This window comes from Entelurus aequoreus, linkage group LG18 (assembly GCF_033978785.1).
Source record: "Entelurus aequoreus isolate RoL-2023_Sb linkage group LG18, RoL_Eaeq_v1.1, whole genome shotgun sequence".
Lineage (NCBI taxonomy): Eukaryota > Metazoa > Chordata > Actinopteri > Syngnathiformes > Syngnathidae > Entelurus > Entelurus aequoreus.
In genome coordinates this window covers 38,133,838-38,155,592 of record NC_084748.1, presented here as the reverse complement: position 1 = coordinate 38,155,592, position 21,755 = coordinate 38,133,838, and the positions used below count along the sequence as shown (strand labels likewise).

Below are 21,755 nucleotides of genomic sequence, written 5' to 3'. Positions count from 1 at the left end.
GGAGACTAAAGTGGGACACTGCACGTCCACAAGTCCAACAAAGAAGGGCAAAAACAAATGTGGAGTTGTACTTCATCAATTGAAATGTTTAATATTGAGTTAATTGGCTCCGCCAGAACAAAACAAGTGCAAACACATACAAGTCCAATGGGGTCATTAAAGACATCATTAGTGGACCAATGAACAGACTGTGATAGTGAAACGTTAGCTACCTTTCAAAGACATTGTTTGGTATTATAGTTTAAAAAAACAAACACCTGACGGGCCGTCCGTCGCTCACAAGTAATTAACTTCGGATGAGATAATGGCTGTTGTCTCTCGACGCTGATAGGGCTCCACCGTTGCCGTGGTTACGCATCATCCCCGCCGCAGAGAAGCAGTAAAGCCTTGCGGTAGTCGCCATTGGTGTCACCCTGCAAAAACAAAGTTGTTGAGTTCTCCTTCCAGCATTTCTCACAATTATTTCCAAGCACATATTCCCACTGCCGTCATCACTTTAAACAACTTGATGAACACTCTTTTATGAGATATATTTTTTTATCTCTTAATAATCTGTTCTCTTAGAGCTTGTCGAAGATGAAGTTCTGTTTTGTAACCGACAATAATATCAGATTCAAGCACTTTCAATCAACCCTTTAACCCCAAAACACATCAACAATATTTTTCTTTATTAATTAAAAAAAACTAAATTATATCTCTGTATTTTTAATATACAGTAAGTGTGATTGTTTTAATACGGTAATATATCTTTTTAGTAGAACTATTATTACAATTTATATTATCAAGGTAACAAACTCATATTTATATTTATATAATACCAGTAACTTCAAAATAATTTGATGATTTTATTATAGCATTATATAATTTTTTAAGGGAGCCAAAAAGACCTTAAACCCCAAAACATATTAATAATATTTTTCTTTATTAATTAATAACAACTAAATTATATCTTTGTATTTTTAATATACAGTAAGCGTGATTGTTTTAATACAGTAATGTATCTTTTTAGTAGACCTATTATTACAATTAATATTGTTATGGTAACAAACTCATATATTTATATTTATGTAATATTAGTAACTTCAAAATAATTTTTTATAATTTTATTATAGCATTATATAATTTTTCAAGGGAGCCAAAAAAAACCTTAAACCCCAAAACACATTAATAATATTTTTCTTTATTAATTACAAAAAACTCAATTATATCTTTACATTTTTAATATACAGTAAGTGTTAATGTTTTAATACGGTAATAATGTATCTTTTTAGTAGAACTATTATTACAATTAATATTATTATGGTAACAAACTCATATATTTATATTTATATAATACCAGTAACTTCAAAATAATTTTAGATAATTTTATTATAGCATTATATACTTTTTCAAGGGAGCCAAAAAAACCTTAAACCCCAAAACACATCAATAATAATTTTCTTTATTAATGAATAAAAACTAAACTATATCTTTGTATTTTTAATATACAGTAAGTGTGATTGTTTTAATACAGTAATGTATCTTTTTAGTAGACCTATTATTACAATTAATATTGTTATGGTAACAAACTCATATATTTATATTTCTATAATACCAGTAACTTCAAAATAATTTTAGATAATTTTATTATAGCATTATATAATTTTTCAAGGGAGCCAAAAAAAAACTTAAACCACAAAACACATTAATAATATTTTTCTTTATTAATTAATAAAAACTCAATTATATCTTTACAGTTTTAATATACAGTAAACGTGATTGTTTTAATACGGTAATAATGTATCTTTTTAGTACAACTATTATTACAATTAATATTATTATGGTAACAAACTCATGTATTTATATTTATATAATATCAGTCATTTAAAATAATTGTTTATAATTTTATTATAGCATTATATAATTTTTCATGGGAGCCAAAAAAAACCTTAAACCCCAAAACACATTAATAATATTTTTCTTTATAAATTAATAAAAACTCAATTATATCTTTACAGTTTTAATGTACAGTAAGCATGATTGTTTTAATACGGTAATAATGTATCTTTTTAGTAGAACTATTATTACAATTAATATTATTATGATAACAAACTCATATATTTATATTTATATAATATCAGTAATTTAAAATAATTGTTTATAATTTTATTATAGCATTATATAATTTTTCAAGGGAGCCGAAAAAACCTTAGACCCCAAAATACATTAATAATATTTTTCTTTATTAATTAATAAAAACTCAATTATATCTTTACATTTTTAATATACAGTAAGCGTGATTGTTTTAATACAGTAATAATATATATTTTTAGTATAACTATTATTACAATTAATATTATTATGGTAACAAACTCATATATTTATTTTTATATAATACCAGTAACTTCAAAATATATTTATTATAGCATTATATAATTTTTTCAAGGGAGCCAAAAAAAAACTTAAACCCCAAAACACATTAATAATATTTTTCTTTACTAATTAATAAAAACTAAATTATATCTTTGCATTTTTAATATACAGTAAGTGTGATTGTTTTAATACGATAATAATGTATCTTTTTAGTAGAACTATTATTACAATTAATACTATTATGGTAACAAACTCATATATTTGTATAATACCAGTAACTTCAAAATATTTTTAGAATATTTTATTATAGCATTATATATTTTTTCTAGGGAGCCAAAAAAAAACTTGACAGTATTTAATTATGTTATGATTTTTTTGAAATACTTTGATTATAATCATACATCTGAAAATACGTAATATTTTATATATAAATATAAGTAAATATTTAGGAATAATATACCACTAATATATTCTAATTATAATAAGAAATGTTATTTTATGACCATTTTTTAAGTTTTATCTCCAGCTCAATATTATGACATCAATAGCTACATGCACTGTATGTGGACTTTGATTAAAAAAAACTGCTGCACTTTATATACTTCTACACTTTAAATGAAGCTGCTAAAATACTGTAACTTGACCGCCCACTGATTTGTAACTCACATACCCTCTATGTATTGTACTTGTATTTTATACAGCCTATCAATATGTCATTTCAACAGTGTTGTGTATTTTCAATCCTTTTAAATTGTGGATGTTAGATGCACCATGAAAAGGACTACAGATGCAAACTAGCATTGGTGCTAAATCTGGTGCGGTTCTTAATTTAACTGCACGTTGTCCTTCAAATAAACAAATACAAACAAACATGGATCCGTATTTGATGTATTTCCATACCTTGATCATTGAGTGGAGAGAACAGGCAAACATCTTCCTGAACTCAGTTCTGATGTTCAACAGGTCCACCTCGCTACGAGTGGCCATCACACGGATCAGAGTGTCGTCATCTGTTCCTGCACCCTAACAATAAACAACACATTAAACCCCTCATCTAAATATTTATATTCATTTATATTATATGGTTACCTTCATGGCGTAGTAGAGCGTCTCAGCAAAATAGGCTGGAACACTCCTGGCACACTTCACTTAAAAAAAAAAAAAAGGACCAATATAACAATATTAAAACAACAAAAATCCCAATCAAGCGCTCGTTATTTAGCGAGTGTCTCCGTACCGACGGCCAGCAGCAGCGCTCTGAGGCTGCCGGACGTTTCCCTCTTGATGCTTTCTTCCATCTCGTAGCCGGTCTTCTTCATGTAGGCATCAAACACTGGAAGGCAACAACACAACGAGTCAGTCTGCACGCCTCATAAATAAACACACACACATACTGGTTATCATTTGGAATGGGGACCAAGTTTTTGATCATCACTTGTGGGGACCACCCTTTCTACAGGTTGTGGAGGCATAAAAAAATGAGGTAAAATGGCCACTGCCCAGTTAGCTCATACACGTCTTTAAATCTCTGGATTGATGACGTAATGTGCTGATCATTCTTACTGGGGACCCTGGGGAAAAAGAGTTAATATGGTTCATGGGGACCACATTAAATAATTTTGCATAATTCACACAAATTTGTACGTGACTACTGAAGATGATTTTAAAAAAGCAGCGAGTGCAGTACCAGCTACAGCCCGATAAAAAACACTTTAAAATTGTGTCAACATCATAATAATCGGAATTTTACTCGGCAAAATGATGACAAAAGTCATCATTTCACTCAAAAAAATGTCACTATTTTACAAGAACAACAACAAAAAATGGCAATACTGTGATAAAAATATATGACAAATGTCACCATTTTGCATTAAAAAGTAATAATCTTACATGAAAAAGTAATAATTTTACGTGAAAATATTGCAATATTACAGAAACAGAAAGGATTTGAGAAATCGTTCCCGATTTTATAAAGAAAAAAGTCGACACTTTGTGAGAAAAAGACTGCTTTTAGTAAAAAAAAAATGTTTTGGATTTTTTTGTTTGTAATTGGTTTTTAATCTTCTTTATTTACTTCAATATATTACAGTATGTCTCTATATACATATATATATATATTTTTTTAAAATTAATTTTGGCCAAAGGGGGTGCATATCAATTTCTTACACACACTTGTTATTACATATGTTGACCAGGGGGATAGATTTCACCACCAGGGGTGCAAATGAGACATTCTCTATTAGATGCAATGGTTTTCCGTATTGGGACCATGACTTATGTCCTAACTTGTTCACACCTCCTCATATGGAAGGTACTTTTGCTTGTTGATGTATCAAGAAGGGTGGAAATACAATAAAACACACAAGAAAAACTTGGAATTTTGGCAGTATTATAATAAAAGTCGTACTTTTACTCAACGGAAGTCAAAATTTTACAAGAAAAACTGAACATTTGTGCAATATTATGATCAACTAACCAGTAAACATGTTTTATGGGCCAAAGCTTAAAAATCACTTAGGCATCTTCAGAATGGATCTGACTATCATTTAAAAAGGTTTCCCTTTAGGGGACCTGTTTTTTTGTCCCCGTACCGTCAGAGGTCCCCTAAAGGTGACTGTGTAAACAGAGCGAGGTCCCCATTAAGTAAGCATTGCCCGAACACACACACACACACACCTTTACGGAGATGCTCGGGGCTGCGGTTGCCCAGGATGGTGACGAACGTCTGCTCGTCGGTGCCGAACTTCTCCTCGCCGGCCTTGAAAAGGACCTACAACATTGACAGTCGCTACTGTGAAAAATGCTGTGCGGTTATTTTGTAGAAACATGTTACACAAAAACGTCCATTGGTTTTCTCACCGTTTCAAGCATGTGATAAAACGATACCATGAAATTTGTCATTTCACCTTGTGTGTAAAATGGCAGTCATCAAGGAAAGCATCTTTTCAGGGTCACCAAATTAACAGCCCATTTTTTCACGGAACTGTCTTCATATATCAAGCTAAACATTATATTATATTTTATTTTATATTATAATATATATATATATATATATATATATATATATATATATATATATATATATATATATATATATATATATATATATATATATATATATATATATATATATAACTTAAATTATTTTTTAGAGGGAATTATCCATTTCAGAACAGATACCACATGCCTCACTATGTAAGACAGTCTCCTCAACAAAAACAAGTAGGCTGGAGTTTACATTAAATAACCAAAAGGAGGCAGTGTTGAGGCCCTTAAACAGACTCCAAGCAGGAGATAGCTGCTCTACTACCCTCTAGCGGCTTAAATTAGTAATTGCCAGCCTAATATAACAATTTGCAACCTTTTTTTTTTTTTTTTTTTGATGACAGAAATTAGTCCCCACCCCCACAATTATTAAGAAATTAAGAATGATTAATAGCTTTCAGTGTTGATTATTTAATATCATTTGAATAATTCTTGCAAATTCTGCCGTATTGTGCGACCCATAAAATAAATGGAGCAGCAATCCTTGGAAAAGGTTAATTATACTTAGACATAAATTATTATATAACTTATATACATTAAATACGTCAAATAATTTTTAATTTTTTAAATACTTTTTAATATTAATGTCTAAGAGAGATTTTGCGACTACAGTGGTTTAAAGTGTTGCATAAGTGAATTGTATTTGCCAAGTGCCGTGTTGTCTACGTCATATCCGCTCGATCATTTCCGGTTAGCGTCCTGATTCATTGTGGAACATTGTCGACGTTTCTATATGTTCTGAACAAAACTGTCGCCATTCATCGTTAAACGTTATAGAGACTATGCCGTAAGTTGATTATTAGAAGTTGGTTTCATGTTGGAAACGTTTAAAAGTACAGTAAGTGGCGTTTTTTTAAAACTTTGTGGACATCGATACACTTTATACAAGTCGATCAGAAAATGCGACAGTCGCCCCCTGCTGGTCAATTTGTTACACTACATGTTACAAGTCATGAAAGCAACTATTTTGTTTACAATGATTAGTAAAATGTTTATTATGATACAAATATGCACAAGAATAACATGTATATCACTTTATTTTCCGGTTTTCGTCGTAAGCTAATGGTCTATTTTGCAACAAGTTGGTCCTCATTGACTCTGGTTTAATCATCGGTGTTTGCTTTTCAACACGCTGCATGATTGCACTACAATTATTATCCATAAATGACAGACTCACCTGAGTATCAGTCTCGATGTTTCCCTCCTGGATCCCAGTCTGCCTGTTGGCCTGTAGAGAGAGAACAAACCTTGCATTGGTGCCGTCTTTGAATCGCTGAATAATACATGAATGCAAACAGAAACTGGAGCGGCATTTATGGCATGGTATGCATTATGAATGGAAAAAAATCAATCAGATGCTAAGATGTTAAAATATGATACTGGAGGAGAAAGAGGTTCACCTGGAGCAGAATGACCAGAAGTCTCTTGAAGTGACCAGAGGTGTCTCCAGAAACGTCCTCCTCCAGGTCATCGTCGTACTCTGACACAAAAACAACAACATAATAATAATAATCACAATAATGTGTGTGGTAAAATATTTCATCTCCCTCACTTGTTTGATTTTTTTCTCGACTTTTCGTGACATGTGAAGGAAAAAAACATCTCTAAACCCGGCCGTACAGAGATTAGCCCATCCCATATATACGCTCACCTAGCAGGCTTTGAATGACACACCGTCAGTCAGCTATAGACAAGTTTTGATCACTTAGTTTTCCTTCAGCGAATAAATAACAACAAGCATGACGTTGCTGCTAAAATGTGTAATGTTAAAGCTGTAGCTCATGCTAGTGTTGCCAACGTTCGCGTGCTCCTTAATGCCAGCGGTGTGCCGTCAGGGCCAACAAGGCCTTCTCTGCTGGCCTAATATGACCAGAAATCACGATCATTTACTTTCCCTAAATATCTAAAAGTATTCATATTCTCTTCATGTCATATTATGCTCCTTCCAGTGCTGTTGTTTTTAGTTTAGAGTTTGTGTTCAATCAGAATTCCGCTAGCTTATGTTGCCATGCTGTACCAAATCTGCCAGAGGCCTTCAGAATCAACAATGCAGGCGTCCGTGCACTGTAAGTGAGCGGGGGCATACAGTTGATAGACAATAGCGATAGCCAATCAGATCACAAGTTGTTGTCAGTAGGGCCTTCTAGCTGGCCTAAGGTTGAACGTGACGTTTACGCGTCCTGTGATTGGATACTCACCGGGATCGTTAGCGGAGGAATTTGAGAACACATACAGTTGATAGACAGTTGCGGTAGTGTGGAAAGGAGGCAGATATGATTAAGAGTTCTTTCTTTTTAGATAGCCATGTTAGAGTAGCGCCTAATATTTTTCCTTTGTGTATTCTACCAGTTTCTTTAGACATTTCAGATGCCTGGTTAAGGGTCGTAAACCAACGGAATGCGAATAAAACCCCCACGTCTCTCTTATCAGTGTTGAGAGAGGGGGGATGGGGGCTTTCTTTGTGTGAAATGAGTTGCTTTTTCCTTTGGAATGCCAGATCAATTCGAGCAGCTGATACGAATGTATTGCTTGAGTTGACCTCCCAAAGCTTTGGAATAAAACTACAATATTCCAAAACTGTCTTGACGGTCCTTCTTACTCAGCATATATGTCATCAAAAGAATTTGGGATTGACCAGTAACTTAGATTCCCTGGGAGGAAGAACTGGTCAGACGCAACAGTAGCCAATCAGATCACAAGTTGTTGATTCTCTAGGTAGCCTGATGTTAACGAGACTGTGATTGGATACTTACTTGTCATTCCGAAGTGAGTATCCATTCACAAGTTGCAAAAACGTTGATTAGGTGGCAGATATACACTTGCGGGGCCATTTTCAAGAAGGATATTTAAAGAGAGACTACATCTTGTGAGACGATGTTGGCGATTAAAATGGGGAAATGCCCGCCATTTCCACTCGAATCAACCCAGGCCCGGCCCTAACCAATCTGGCGCCCTAAGCAAGATTTTAGGTGGCGCCCCCACCCCCCAACATCGGCAGTGAAGTGTATATTCACAAGAAACCGAATAGCTTTGTCTCTGACCTTTTTTTTTACTTAAAGAAAGCAAATTAACAATCAGAATAGTTAACTAGATACAAAAAAATATGGATAAATAAATGAATACAAAAAATAAAAAATGAATATATGAAATACAATATTTTTTACATACATAAACAAAATAAAACGTGTCAACAAGTTGCATAAAATAAATTAAAAATACAATATAAATAAGACACTGCACAAAACAAGATATCAAACCAGTATGACTTTAACAACTATATTACAAAAAAAGGGGATCCTACAGAGTTCTCTATTTGTGCTTTTTAATATTGCATTAACTAGAATGACTTACAAATTACTGTACACCAGGGAGTACTGTAATTACCGAACGTTACATTATTATTTTCCATAACAATTTAGCCCCCTCCACAATATTAACCCGACGTTAAAACAGAACTAGCTATTTATTGATTAGCAATTGCCGAATCATGTAACATTAGCTTAATGCTAAAAAGCCAGGTTACTATCACATTCTGTAACAGACAAATAATTTCATGTAGGCTAACGTTACCTACCTGCTACCTCTGTCTTTTTCTCGTTTCTCCTCTTCTTTTCTCTTTTTTCTTCCCTGGGCACCTGACAGTTTTGGCTGTTTTGACATCTTGTGTTGATTTTTTTATGTGGTGACGTCCAAAAAGAGTCATGATACGGGAAGGGAGGGGGCGCACCGTGCCGGGGGAGGGGGGGCGTAATGTTGTAACAAATAATATTTCTATTAAATAGGCTTTACTTTGCATTTTAATTAACGTGGGATTATTTTATGTATTTAGAAATAATAGTACCAACTTTTTTTTTTTTTTCCTCCAACATTTGTGGCACTAGCGTGGCGCCCCCTAATGGACGGCGCCCTTAGCATTTGCCTATACGGCCTATGCCACGGGCCGGCCCTGAATCAACCGACTACGAGGGGCTATACGGTGTCGAATGGGTGCTACAAACTGTGAGTTCAAATATTTTATTTCTTAATTTTTTTCACATTTAATGTTTTTTTGCAATTAGAATTTTGACAGTACCTATGTTTTAATTGCTGATGCGGGTTTATTGATTTTTAAATGCGCCAGAAAATAACCCGTTTTGTACACTGTTGATGTGATTCAATGTAGTGGTGTGTAAATGTATTTCTGTATATTATTTCTCTAGCAATGGTCACGTGGTGACATCAGTTATGGTATTTTGAGAGGTAATCATTGAAGTCGGACATCACTGAAGGCCTAGGTGGGAAACGCACGGTCCGCTACTGATTAATGCTAAAGTTTCTTATGTCATGTATGGCATCTAATACTTTGCCCAAGTACTGTGTGTATTACCTTGTCTATAAGCAGCCACGATCCTCTTCACCTGCTGGGCGGTTCTCGAGGCCAGGATCTCCACCAACACCTTCTCGTCCGTTCCTGCCCCCTAGTGGTCAAAAGTAGGTTCGTCACTGTTTTTCTAAGCATGCTTAATAAGGGGTGTTGACCATTTTTCAGACCAAGGGCACCCAAACAATTTTCTCCCCGTTGACAATGAAAGGGAAATATAAAATCTACTTCATATCCCACATTTGTCATCCGATTTGAACCGTTCCAACATCCACACACTCCACTCACCCTAGACATTCAAACCAGCACGTTTCCCTGATTACCCGGAATTACCAGGAATTTCCCCTCCATTGAAAACGAATGGGAAATACAAACCCTGTTTCCATATGAGTTGGGAAATTGTGTTAGATGTAAATATAAACGGAATACAATGATTTGCAAATCCTTTTCAACCCATATTCAATTGAATGCACTGCAAAGACAAGATATTTGATGTTCAAACTCATAAACTTTATTTTTTTTTGCAAATAATAATTAACTTAGAATTTCATGACTGCAACACGTGCCAAAGTAGTTGGGAAACGGCATGTTCACCACTGTGTTACATGGCCTTTCCTTTTAACAACACTCAGTAAATGTTTGGGAACTGAGGAGACACATTTTTTAAGCTTCTCAGGTGGAATTCTTTCCCATTCTTGATTGATGTACAGCTTAAGTTGTTCAACAGTCCGGGGGTCTCCGTTGTGGTATTTTAGGCTTCATAATGCGCCACACATTTTCAATGGGAGACAGGTCTGGACTACAGGCAGGCCAGTCTAGTACCCGCACTCTTTTACTATGAAGCCACGTTGATGTAACACGTGGCTTGGCATTGTCTTGCTGAAATAAGCAGGGGCGTCTATGGTAACCTTGCTTGGATGGCAACATATGTTGCTCCAAAACCTGTATGTACCTTTCAGCATTAATGGTGCCTTCACAGATGTGTAAGTTACCCATGTCTTGGGCACTAATACACCCCCATACCACCACACATGCTGGCTTTTCAACTTTGCGCCTATAACAATCCGGATGGTTCTTTTCCTCTTTGGTCCGGAGGACACGACGTCCACAGTTTCCAAAAACAATTTGAAATGTGGACTCGTCAGACCACAGAACACTTTTCCACTTAGTATCAGTCCATCTTAGATGAGCTCAGGCCCAGTGAAGCCGACGGCGTTTCTGGGTGTTGTTGATAAACGGTTTTCGCCTTGCATAGGAGAGTTTTAACTTGCACTTACAGATGTAGCGACCAACTGTAGTTACTGACAGTGGGTTGCTGAAGTGTTCCTGAGCCCATGTGGTGATATCCTTTACACACTGATGTCGCTTGTTGATGCAGTACAGCCTGAGGGATCGAAGGTCACGGGCTTAGCTGCTTACGTTCAGTGATTTATCCAGATTCTCTGAACCCTTTGATGATATTACGGACCGTAGATGATGAAATCCCTAAATTCCTTGCAATAGCTGGTTGAGAAAGGTTTTTCTTAAACTGTTCAAGAATTTGCTCACGCATTTGTTGACAAAGTGGTGACCCTCGCCCCATCCTTGTTTGTGAATGACTGAGCATTTCACGGAATCTACTTTTATACCCAATCATGGCACCCACCTGTTCCTAATTTGCCTGTTCACCTGTGGGATGTTCCAAATAAGTGTTTGATGAGCATTCCTCAACTTTATCAGTATTTATTGCCACCTTTCCCAACTTCTTTGTCACGTGTTGCTGGCATCAAATTCTAAAGTTAATGATTATTTGCAAAAAAAAAAAAGTTTATCAGTTTGAACATCAAATATGTTGTCTTTGTAGCATATTCAACTGAATATGGGTTGAAAATTATTTGTAAATCATTGTATTCCGTTTATATTTACATCTAACACAATTTCCCAACTCATATGGAAACGGGGTTTGTATACAAACCTCTCCATATCCCACATTTCTCATCCGATTCGAACCGTTCCAACATCCACGCACTCCTCCACTCACCATGGACATTCAAGCATTTCAGTTCCGCTCACGCGTATCGGCGGCTTGCGCACATAGGGCGTTTACACGCTATTCCCTCATTCTAGTTTACAATGTAAATGTAATGGTGTCAAGCAAAAGTGAGCATTATTTTTTGTAAATGTGTTAAAAATCCATAACCGACCTTAATGGCGTTGCGGAGTGCCGTCACGTCATAAGCAATGGGCGCGGTCATCAGGGCCACGACGAGGGTCTCGAATTTCCCGCCTAGCTCCCCCTTCAGGTCGCTGATCAGATCCTGGAATATATGTGCTCGTTGATTATGTGTAAATATTACCGTGTCCATGTTTGCTTATGAACTCGTGAGACCTTTCCAAAGAGAGTCTTGTAGGCCGAGGTGATCTCCTGACGCTGGGCGTTGCTGCGGGAGGTCAGCAGCTGCAGGATGGCTTCCTCGTCGGTGCCTATGGCGACCACAAGTCATGACATGATCGATGACGTAACAACAGGGCGTGTCTGCGTGATGATTATTTCATGACAATCACAAGCGCGCGTTTGCTCGCGGCGTATCGATTTCCGCGGCGGCGGCGGCGGCTGTGATGTCTGGACTGAGCGCTGCAGGCGGGTCACATGACTGCACGTGAGCGAGCATTACCGAGGCCTTTCATGGACTTGTACAGGGTCTCGGCATCCGCGCTGGCGTTGAAGTTGGCGCTGGCTTTGACGGTTCCTCTGCTGGCCTGCAACGACACACATCAATTATTTAAAAGACAAATTTCATCATCAATAGACAAATAATCAATTTGTTAGGTTCCCTGGCAAAGAGGGCGACTATGTTTTTTCCCCAATTAATCCTGCTGAGATTTTACACACTGCTTGTCAGTCCCCTAAAGCAGGGATGTCCAAAGTGCGGCTCAGGGGCCATTTGCGGCCCGCAGCTAGTTTATTTTATTTGCCCACGACACATTCTAAAGACCAAATAAAAACATCCTCGGTTAGAAAATTACACAAAAAAACGAGAATATGCAATTTTGGGAGAAATTGCATTGGGATGCTGAAATCTGCAAGCCGAACTTAAACGCTAACGTTAGCATCCTAACGGTTAGAATGCGTCAAGTACCACGTCATATGACTGGGCACCACGCGATTTGATTCGTTTGTTGGGGATAACGATATAATTTAGAATCGATTCTCGATTCAAAATGATTTTCGATTCAAATCAATGCTTTTTTAATAACATTGGGTGCCAGTTCGATGATTAACTACATTCCTCCATAAAATAGATAAACAGCTGTGAAAAAATGTCTATATTACTTAAAATAAAACTGGATTTGTTTGATAAAATTGTACCCAAACATTTATTAAAGTCAAATACAAATAAGACCAGAGACGTATTATACACTTCTCTTTTCTAAAATAAACCTGTAAAACAGATATGGGCATCTACATCAACAATATGATTTGCCTGACTGGCTAAACAGGACAGATAAAAAAATATGCACACACGCACGCGCACATACATACATACATACATACATACATACATACATACATACATACATATCAATCAATCAATCAATGTTTATTTATATAGCCCTAAATCACAAGTGTCTCAAAGGGCTGTACATACATACATACATACATACATACATACATACATACATACATACATACATACATATATATATATATATATATATATATATATATATATATATATGTTTGTGTGTATATATATATATATATATATATATATATATATATATATATATATATATATATATATATATATATATATATATATATATATATATATATATATATATATATATATATATATATATATATATATATATATATATATATATATATATATATATATATATATATATATATATATATATATATATATATACTACCGTTCAAAAGTTTGGGGTCACCCAAACAATTTTGTGGAATAGCCTTCATGTCTAAGAACAAGAATAGACTGTCGAGTTTCAGAAGAAAGTTCTCTTTTTCTGGCCATTTTGAGCGTTTAATTGACCCCACAAATGTGATGCTCCAGAAACTCAATCTGCTCAAAGGAAGGTCAGTTTTGTAGCTTCTGTAACGAGCTAAACTGTTTTCAGATGTGTGAACATGATTGCACAAGGGTTTTCTAATCATCAATTAGCCTTCTGAGCCAATAAGCAAACACATTGTAACATTAGAACACTGGAGTGATAGTTGCTGGAAATGGGCCTCTATACACCTATGTAAAAATTGCACCAAAAACCAGACATTTGCAGCTAAAATAGTCATTTACCACATTAGCAATGTATATAGTGTATTTCTTTAAATTTAAGACTAGTTTAAAGTTATCTTCATTGAAAAGTACAGTGCTTTTCCTTCAAAAATAAGGACATTTCAATGTGACCCCAAACTTCTGAACGGTAGTGTATATATTAATCGATTAAGAATCGTTACAAATAAGAATCGCGATTCATTCAAAAATTATTGTTTTTACACCCCTACTAAGAAGTGTGCGCATGTAAAATTAGCTTAAAAAGCATGCTAATGTTAGCATGCTAACAGTTAGCATGCTAACAGTTAGCATGAGAGCCAGCAACAGTCGGAGTTAGGGTTTATTTCCTTGTAACAACACACACCACCTTTCGGGTAACCATTCGCAGTAAACGGTAAAGGCGCTCAAAATATATTAATAGGATTTTTTTTTTTCTAAAAAAACTTAAACTATGCATAACTAATGCAATTTTTTTGCAATGAATCACATGAGTTAACTAGTTTTATTTGACAGTCCTAGTAAAAATATATTTCTACATATATTAAAAAAATAATATAAGAAAAATTATTTTAAAATCCAGCAATTTTTGGTCTCTTCAAAAATACAAACAGAGGCCTGCTAATTAAGTACAGCAGCGGTTCTTAATCTTTTTGACCTGACACCGAATTAGTAATCTTACTCTTAATTTTAATCGTATTCTACATACATCATGTCTAATCTACTTATGGTTTGAAACCATGTGTCAATCAGAAATATTATTTATTTAACACAAACCTCTGGTTTAGGTCAGGCTGATTAGAAAAACAAGTACTAACCAAATATACTGCATAAGAAGGGACTCGTTAATTACTGAATAAAAAATATATTTTCATACAATTATGTTGTGCTAAAATAAATAAACTAAATGAATAACAAATATGCTTCTTGACTAAACTGTCAAAAAAAAAAATTAAGCGTAAATGAAAATACAGCGTCACCACTTTAGTCATAATTTTTGCGCTTAAAAAACTTCTCTATGACTTTAGCTCCAGACTTTTTCTGTTTGTTTGAGATTGTCATTACTGCCACAAGAGGTGGAAAAGTGTATTACAACCGAGTACTGCTGCGGATCTTACGGACCACAGCTGAGAAACCAATATTTTTTGGTGGTTCTCCAGGGGGCGCTATGGTTAAGAAACACTGCAGTACAGTAACATCAAAAGTGCCAAAGGACAAGCCGATAGGAAGCAGCGCTCCTGATGTTTACTCTCAATGCGTAACAAAGAAAAAAGTAGATTATTTCCGAGATTGTGGAGTAAATGCAAACACAGCCAACTGATCAATAAGACAACGCGGAGGTGATCTGGAATGAGTGAACAATGGTGCGTTCACTGCCTCTCGCTGTCAAACATTAACGACTCAGTCGCCTCATGGCTTCTCGTTACGACCAGGCGAGGTGTTTAGACTGCAGAACCACAGGAATGTGGCAGGAATTTTCGTTCTGTAAACCTCAGCGTCATGCGCTCCAAAAACCAGGCAGCGCAGCAAAAACACCAACAAGAAGCAGCATTATGTGTTTTTTATTCAATGCCAGTAGGAATCCCAAAAACATTCACGCGCTTCCTCATAAAAACTCGACGAAAAAAACAACAACTCAATCCAATCAATAACAGCATGCCAAAGAAAGAATGGAACATTTGAACAACAATTCCACCCAACACATAATTTCCAGCAGCATCTGGAATGTTTTACTCGTGATTCACTTTATCAACCACTCCCAAACTTTTAGCTGCAAACAAAAGTGTTCATTTTAGGCAAGTTTAATAGTGAGGAATAAAAACCTTCACTTTGTGCTTTTTAGATAATTCCTTTAACCGTTTGGTAACCTCGCAATTACATCACCTTATCAAGACATTTTGAACATTCTGTAACAGCATGACTCAATGTCCTCACCTCACAAATGGACAATTCCCCCTGGCACATTAATAATCTTCTAAGAAATCAATTAACGCTTCTATTACTGTACTATTACTGTTGATGTATGTGGAAACAGCGTTCCTAGGGTGGCAGTGGCTCTGTGCAATTGTATGTCCTCTTCTTTTCATGTCTTTTTACCTTTCTTTCCATCTGCACTGCAACCACGTCATTTTTCCCCATTGTGGGATACATAAAGTCAATCCCAGTGTTTCTAAACCATAGGGCCGTCCTCAGTTGTAATACACATTTCCACCACTTGTGGAAGTAACGACAATCTTAAACAATCAGAAGAAGTCTGCAGCTAAAGTCACAGAGAAGTTTCTTCAGCGCAAAAAATAGGACCAAAGTGGTGACGCTGTATTTTCATTTGCACTTAAATGCATTTATTTATTTATAATTCTATTTAATCCGTCAGCATGTCAGCAAGATAGCAACAAGTAACAAATGCCATGAGTTTTTGTTTTAAACCTACAAAAAATGCTGCAATGCTAACATACAGTCAGCAAGATACCAGTTAGCATGCTTGTAAGATAGTAATAATATCAATGCATTTTTATTTTATACCTACAAAATTGCCAATTTTTTTTAACATACTATCAGTTAGCATGCTAGCAAGATAGCAACATATAACAATAATATTAACAGTTAGCATGCTAACCTGATAGTTTGTTTTGCACCTACCAAATTGATTAAAATGTGACTAAATGGTCCCTAGTGTGTTAATGTGAGTGTGAATGTTATCTATCTGTGTTGGCCCTGCGATAAGGTGGCGACTTGTGTACCCCGCCTTCCGCCCGAGTGCAGCTGGGATAGGCTCCAGCACCCCCGCGACCCCAGAGGGACAAGCGGAAGAAAATGAATGGATAGTTTAAGTGAGAAACAAATACTGTATATTATTATTAATTTAGTTAGAATTAATCTATTTTAGCACTGTGTAATTGTATGTATTTTTTTTGGTTAGTTTTTACGAGTCCCTTATTTTGCGGTATATTTGAACATTTTTTATTTTGTAATCAGCCTGACCTAAGCCTAATAATAATAATATTTGTGATTAATACATGGTTTCATATCATTTGGCATGTTTTTCCTGTTAAACTGTAAGTAGGTTAGATATAATTAGTGAATATGATTAAAATCAAGAGCCGTGTTAATATTTGAGTGGGCTGCGGGCCCCTCTGTAAAAGTTGGGCCCTGATGTCAAAAAGGTGAACAACCTCAGGACTCTATCCTATCCTGTCGTAGGGTGGCAGTACAAAATTAAAACTTTGTTACCAAAAAATACTGTACAATGGCAGCAACTGTTGTGGCTGTAGGCAACCTTCTGATGTAGTTATTTTAATAACTTTCCAAGATGCCAGTCTCTGCATTTGAAATTACACAAGTGGCTAACGTCCAAGAGCTTTATCTAGCTCTGTATGCGCTTTAAAGTTGCTGGTGAAAGTCAAACGTATTACAATTGTCTTGATGTTGTTTACATTTTACTCATAAGCACTATTAATGCTGACTGAGCAGTTTGCTCCTTACAACTTGGGCTCTGTTGCCATGCCCTTCAAAGTTTGCGGCCTTACTACATCACTTCTTTTTTTTTAGTTGTTTATAAGTATATTATTATATATCCTTGGCCTAAACAAGCATTTTCAAGCATAAAAATGGAGTAAACATAACAATACTACAGTAGTATTGGCCACTAGATCAGCCAAACAAATCAGAGTACGCTATTCAGTATCGTGGCCACTGATTGGCTCATCCTCAGGAAGCATCCAGGCCCGCCTTAAAAAAACGAATTTGGAAGTTTTTTTATGCTCTAGCTATTAAAATTATGTTTTATGATGTTCCTACCGTTCACATTTGAACCAATACGGTACCTGGGAATCAATACCAGCACTCAACGGTACCAATTTTTGGTACATTTGTGTGTGTTAATAAGTATTATTATTTTTTGACAATAAAACATTTCTCCTTGCAACGCTTAAAAATGAGCTGATTATGATAACTGCTGTCCAGTTGTTACCCATCCATTTTCTACTGCTTGTCCCTTACATCTTGTTTTATTGTGACATGTCCTCGTCTCAGTTACAGTTGCAAGTCCAAAGCGTTAGATGGCAGTAGGGTATAGTTTACGGTGTGTTGGCTACTCAGTTCAGTCTTAGCTGTCTTGTCTTTTGTCGCGCCCTAAAAAGTGTTAATACTGTAAGTATTGCACTTGTTGCGCACCAGCTGTTTTATTGTAACGCGCATCTTAGTTGTGGTTTTCATTAACACATTCGGAGGTGTTGAAATCGCCATGTAAAACCACTAATACTATTCAGTAGCATGTCAATAGCAAAGCCAATGTATATTAGCATCAACAAAGCGCATTTTTGGAAAAGTGGAGCCTTACTTTATTTCAGTGGTTCTTAACCTGGGTTCGATCGAACCCGAGGGGTTCGGTGAGTCGGCCTCAGGGGTTCGGCGGCGGTCAGGACACACCCGACTCATCGTGTAAATAAAAACGTCTCCCTATCGGCGTATTACGGATACGGCAACAGCAGAAGTCACACTGATTTGCAGGTGTGTAATTTGTTGTGAGTTTTGGTTTTGTTGTTTGAACAAGGTGATGTTCATGCACGGTTCATTTTGTGCACCAGTAAAAAAACATGGTAACACTTTAGTATGGGGAACATATTCACCATTAATTAGTTGCTTATTAACATGCAAATTAGTAACATATTGGCTCTTAACTAGTCATTATTAAGTACTTATTAATGCCTTATTCGGCATGGCCTTATTATAACCCTAACCCTCTAACCCTGACCCTAACCCTAACCAAATAACTGTAAATTAAGCCTTTGTTACTTAGAATATGTTCCCTTAGTGTCCAAAAAACTCTAAATTAAGTCTCTGTTACTTAGAATATGTTCCCCATACTAAAGTGTTACCAAAAACATACAGTATAACTTTGTCTTAAATTTAAAAAAAAAATATATATATATATTTTTCACTAAAGAAGGGTTCGGTGAATGCGCATATGAAACTGGTGGGGTTCGGTACCTTAAACAAAGTTAAGAACCACTGCTTTGGAGCATTTTTTTGAGTCACTGTCTTTGTTGGTATTGAAAATTGTGACATTACCTAGATGTAGATTGGGTGAGTCCGCTCTCAGTGCCGCTGGAGTGGTCGCCAAGTGCCAAAGTAGGAGTGACGACACATGCAACCCAGTTACTGAAACATGGCACCATTAGATTTAACGTGAATTGGTGCCCGCTAGGATTCGGTCATTGCCAAAAAAGTACTGGATTCGGTACCCATCCCTAACACTATGTACACCATTGGTTCTGTTGCTGCTCTGTGTCTTGTTGATCAATGACCAAGTGGTCAAACGGAGCTGTGCTTTCTCTCTCTAATTTCTCCAGCACTCCAAATGATTATTAGAAACTTACATAAAAATGAAGTTGTTGCATTAGCCAAAAGTTTAGAGACGGTTGTCCACTCTTGTAACCTCTTAAGGGCCAAGCTGTTTGTTTACATGCTTTTTTTAATTTGTCTTTGCTATTTGGGCTTATTGGACCCTAATTAGAATAAAAACTAAGAATCATCTTTTGATATGATGTACTTAGTCCATAAGTAACAAACGTGTACTTCATGTTTAGTGACATGCTAATTCTTATTTTTACACTTTTTTTTTCTTCCAAATTCCATTGTATGTTATACTCTTCTGACACCACCAGATGGCAGTATAGGTGTCCACATAAGGGCCATAAGACCCCAATTCAGTAGTGTACACAATTTTGGAAATAAGAGCTGAAAGGTGCTGTCCACGCATGTGGCCAACTAAGCCTTTAGAGGAGAAAGTGTCTCTAACCTTTTGACTGGTATTATATGAACTTTGACACTAAACCTTCCAATGATGCCCTATCCTCTCTGCGCTTCAGCTAAGTAAACACCCCGCCTATAATTACCTTTGCCAAGTGCAAGGAGAGAAAGTGTGGATACAAGCAACTACTTTCAGTTTCTGTTGTAACAGTCTACTTGCAGTGGGGGACAAGTGGCGTTGTCGTGGAGTTTCTTCCATCAACTTCCTATGTGTCCCAACACTTTTGTCCATGTACTGAACATTCTGAAAGGCGTGTCAAGACCTGATTTTGACAAACGACGGGACTCCTCGTGCAGGCACGTTGACCCATTCTTATCAGAACCCTCCTTTTTTTTTTATAGCCCGTGGTTGCCGAGGATACCGTGCACACTGCACACCAAGCAAAAGGGAACTCCCTCGTTTGCCGCAGACAGTTACCGCCTGTGGTGTATAATCGTGCTCCGCCCTGACTTTGAGGGGGGAAAAGGATGCTTCTCCTTTAAGGAAGAGAGGGAGGGTGAGTGTTCACTGGAAAATGGTGTTTTAAAAACATACACACATCGAGGGAGGACACATCGACAGAGAGACAGAGCCCACATGAGTCATGCAGGCCAAACTTCCCCTACACACACACACATCCATCATTGACAGGATATACCTCACCCTCAGTCCAGCTATAACCTTGTTTTAAACATTTAAAGGTACAGGACCACACTGCGATGCTCATTAGAGTAATCATACATTTCAATAAAGTTAACTAGTTTACATAAATAATCGTACTTGATTTCCTTATAAATGAGTAAAATTAACTAAAAGTGTGTATGGATGTTTGTGGGAAGAAAAAATAAGCAGACCTAGCTGAAGTGTTATGTAATTTTGGAATAAAGTGGGCGTCGTATTAGGAAATCCACGGCCTTACTATTATGAGTCATACCATTTGCATAAATAACGGATTTGGCTTATTTTACTCGATCGCGAGTTATTGTCAAACACTTTTTTTGGTATTTAGTTTCATTACAATTCATTAAAAACTTACCATTTTGACAGAAAGTGGGTAGTTGCTTTTTTCACTCAAGTAGAAGAAGTCTGTTGAGGGAAAAAAAAGAAAAAAAGTTATGCCGTAAAACTTAACAACTTTTTTTTTAAAGTCCGTGAACGTCTCACAAATGCTAACAAACCCCCGACAACCGAGAGTCACCTGGCCGAGTGTTTTTTTTAGCTAAAGTCGCCCGACGATGAGAGCGGACTTACCGCAGAGCTGCAGCTGTCACACCCGGTAAGTCAGGATGAGGAGAGGCGGCGAGAGAAAACAAGAAGGACGGCCAGCCTAAATACACTCGGGGAAAAAAAAGTTATCCGAGTGTGCGCCACACCCCGGCGCGCGCAAAGCACCATGGGAAATGTGGTTCTTTTGGGAGGAGACGCCATTGAGAAAGAGCTGAAACATGATGCAAGATAAGATGACGTGCCCACATTATTACAATTTCTTCATTCTACTAACGTGTGGCTCAGATTGTAGAAAAGCCTCCTGAAACAAAAACGCTAGTAGGTGGTGTGTGTTGTTTTCCATAAAAAATGTCGTCACCAACCACTTTAGGTAAGCTACTAATAATGATACTCGGTCAATATTTTGTCACTTTCACTTTATTTAACTTCCTATTTCACCTACAGTGGCGAACTACAACGCACAGACAACAATAAATCGTTATGTTTCATAAAAAATACAATCGGAGTCCTGCTTTTCCCGTTAACTTTCCATTTCCGGGTTACGTCACACGTCTGCGTGTTGCCAGGTGGAATTGGCTGTGTACAATCACAATTTCAGTTAGAAAAACACTAATATAATTATTCCCTTTTATTAAATATCAGGTTAAAAAAAAGTAAACAAAAGTTACTGTTGTACTACTATAAGCTATTGTTCAAATAC

At 36.3% G+C, this 21,755-nt stretch overlaps 2 protein-coding genes across 2 annotated transcripts in view; one reads left to right on the top strand and one right to left on the bottom strand.

Annotated features, from left to right (window-relative positions):
* Nucleotides 1-60: 60 nt before the first annotated feature.
* anxa5b (annexin A5b) lies at nt 61-21,187 on the bottom strand. Its single transcript, XM_062027124.1, has 13 exons — nt 21,080-21,187; nt 20,865-20,914; nt 12,412-12,496; nt 12,126-12,220; nt 11,941-12,054; nt 9,764-9,854; nt 6,798-6,877; nt 6,575-6,625; nt 5,029-5,122; nt 3,590-3,685; nt 3,442-3,500; nt 3,253-3,375; nt 61-413 (listed from the first exon to the last, which is right to left on the bottom strand). The coding sequence occupies exons 2-13, from the start codon at nt 20,865-20,867 to the stop codon at nt 351-353; spliced, it is 954 nt and encodes a 317-aa protein (XP_061883108.1). The 5' UTR covers nt 20,868-20,914; nt 21,080-21,187; the 3' UTR covers nt 61-350.
* Nucleotides 6,089-21,755, top strand: part of uchl1 (ubiquitin carboxyl-terminal esterase L1 (ubiquitin thiolesterase)) — a 41,725-nt gene continuing 26,058 nt past the window's right edge. The window contains exons 1-4 of the mRNA XM_062027127.1: nt 6,089-6,184; nt 9,279-9,396; nt 9,779-9,867; nt 20,191-20,345. The gene's annotated coding sequence lies outside the window, so the exon portion shown is untranslated. The remainder of the gene's footprint in view (nt 6,185-9,278; nt 9,397-9,778; nt 9,868-20,190; nt 20,346-21,755) is intronic.